Source organism: Glycine max, chromosome 10, assembly GCF_000004515.6.
Source record: "Glycine max cultivar Williams 82 chromosome 10, Glycine_max_v4.0, whole genome shotgun sequence".
In the NCBI taxonomy this organism is placed as follows: domain Eukaryota; kingdom Viridiplantae; phylum Streptophyta; class Magnoliopsida; order Fabales; family Fabaceae; genus Glycine; species Glycine max.
The window spans coordinates 42,237,710-42,240,583 of NC_038246.2; the positions used below are offsets into that span (position 1 = coordinate 42,237,710).

A 2,874-nucleotide genomic window follows, 5' to 3' on the forward strand; every position below is an offset into this window, starting at 1 on the left:
ATGGGTCTGAAGTAACTGCTATTGCTATATATGTATATATATTTTTCTTTACCTTAACCTGAACTGAATTAATCTGTGCAGCAACTCTGGCAAATCCTTGGTGGACAGGTCAGGGAGGGTTATCTGGGGTTGACCACCCAGGAACCCATTCACCTGGCCTAAGCAAACGCCACTCAGACCTTGGAATCAACGAAAACAGTGATAGCCACAACAATAGAGAAGAATTCGACGAAGACAATAGAGATGAACCAAAAGAGGGTGCAGTTGAGGTTGGAACCCGAAGACCAAGAGGAAGACCTCCTGGATCCAAAAACAAGCCAAAACCACCCATTTTCGTGACAAGGGACAGCCCAAATGCCCTGAGGAGCCACGTGATGGAGATAACTGGAGGAGCTGATGTTGCAGAGAGTGTTGCCCAATTCGCAAGGAGGCGTCAGCGTGGGGTTTGTGTGCTCAGTGGGAGTGGCTCAGTGGCCAATGTTACACTTAGACAGCCTTCTGCTCCTGGTGCTGTGGTGGCACTTCATGGAAGGTTTGAAATTTTGTCCCTAACCGGGACTTTCCTACCTGGTCCTGCTCCTCCAGGATCCACAGGACTCACCGTGTATCTGGCTGGAGGACAAGGCCAGGTAGTGGGAGGGAGTGTGGTTGGATCTCTAGTTGCAGCAGGACCAGTTATGGTCATTGCTGCAACTTTTGCTAATGCAACGTATGAGAGACTTCCACTTGATGAAGATGATGAGGGGCCTAGTTCGATGGTGGGGGCGCAAGGCGGAGGAGGATCGCCACCGCTGCCACTTGGAATTGGAAGCAGTGGGGGTGGCCAGTTGCAGGGTGGGATTCCAGATCCATCATCTCTGCCTTTGTATAATCTTCCACCAAATGGAGGAGGAGGTGGCCAGGTGGGGCATGAAGCTCTTGCTTGGGCTCATGGACGAGCACCTTTCTGAATCATGGAGGGAGGGATCTGATAATCAAATTCAACCTACTTTGTATTATGGATCTTGTGCTGTATTTTGAAGGATGTAGGACATTGGAAAAAGAGTTGCAAGGTTAGAGTACAAATTATATAGTTGTGAAGAAGAACTGTATGTGAGAGAGGAAGCTAGCTAATAGCTTGCAAGCAAGCAAACATGCTTATTTTATCGATGTACATGGATTATGAACCTTCTTTTTTTCTCTTTTGCTTCTGTGTTTCGAATAAAACAGATGATCATGGGCGTCTTCCTGATATATTTATGAATAATTTACTAGTTTTTTTAATCACCGTCTGGTATTTAATTGTTTAGTCCCTTTATTTGATTTCTTTATTATTTTATTTTATTATTGATTCACTTCATTGCTTTGGTTTTAATATATGATGGGATCGAAATGATTAGACTTTCAAAATATATATGATGAAGTTGGGGTTTTGAGGGGAGGGGGGAATCATCTTAATCATGAGATGGAATCGTGTTCCAAGTTATCATGGATTGATGGTTCTCAAACTTCTTCTTTCACCCTAATTACCCTTTATTTCGCGATCTGGGAAGTAAATGAAATCACTGTTAGGGTTTGTGAACTTAAAACATCTGCATCTGAAATTTGAGTTATGTAATTGCACAGTGGATAGGGCTACTGCCCAGATCTCCTTACTATTTATTGTTTAATCCGAGAAAGGCTGCCTTCTAGATCTTGTTATATTTTAATCCTTTTTGAAATGAATTTAAGCAAGGATTTATGCTTCTGTATACATATAGATGAAAATTATAATCATTAATTGGATTCAGCACAAGATATAAAATGTAAGAATTCTTCGTATTAGATGCAGAAACATCATGACAGCTAATATAAATTATAATGAGGGACTGAACAGTAATATTATATTTGATTTTTCAGTGGGTTGAATGAATTATAAACCTTCTCAACATATATATACATTATATTTTATTTTTAACGAAAATAATTATTATATATTTTATTTATCTTTTATCCAATTTTAGATTAGTTTAAATTTTTTTTCTTGATAAACTAAAGGATTGATAAAAAAAACATGTATAAAAAAATACAAGCTCCACAATTTCATCTGCATGAATACTTTGAAAATGCTAAGAATAATATTGTGTTGATTTTAGAAATTCTGAAGCGTGTAACATTCTCTTTTGTCGCTTGTGTACTTGAGTGTTGCATGCGCACAATTAAAGTGCTACACCTACAAGCTTTAACTGTGGGGTATATCTTTCCATAATTTGGTGTTTGTTCTAGACGAAACTATCTGAGTTTGGGTATGGCTCTCTTCTTCTTCGTACATTGATTTGATCAAGTCCCAGACACCTCTGTTATTCCAAACCCACGTGTTAATGTTTATAGGATTTAAGATGAGTCCCACGAAGACACACATAAAGTTCATTTTGGCAGAATGGAGAATTTTCTGTCCATACCCTATACATGGATCGATTAAGATGCTAGCTGCAGAAAGAGTGACTCTTTCTCCAAGAAATGTACTAATTAATAATACATTACTGCATAATTGAAAACACTGTTTTCTTCTTCCAAACATAGAGAGAGAGAGAGAGAGACAGAGCTGTCTTTATATGCCTAGTGCAAAGTCTCTTGTTCTGAAATTAAAATATGTCGCTCAAACTATTTTGGTAGCTAATATGATAATATTATTGTAACTGTACTCACTTGATCCTTGCCTCTTTTAGTGCTTTAAGGGTCACTAACTTGATAAGAAAATCCGGTAAAAACATGGGAACATAGATATTTTAGGGGTGACATAGGAAACATGTTGGATATTGACCCTTGTTTTTGTTTGCCGTATTATTAGTGATCTTACAAAGAATCAAAAGTGTTTCATATAAAGTAATTAATAAATAATTAGCAATCTAGACA

The 2,874-nt window shown here is 38.2% G+C and overlaps 1 protein-coding gene across 1 annotated transcript; it reads left to right on the forward strand.

Moving 5' to 3' along the window:
- On the forward strand, positions 1 to 1,233 carry LOC100798994 (AT-hook motif nuclear-localized protein 20). Its single transcript, XM_014762765.2, has 2 exons — positions 1 to 4; positions 82 to 1,233. Exons 1-2 carry the CDS (start codon positions 1 to 3, stop codon positions 948 to 950), a joined length of 873 nt encoding a protein of 290 aa, XP_014618251.1. The 3' UTR covers positions 951 to 1,233.
- Positions 1,234 to 2,874: the final 1,641 nt, after the last annotated feature.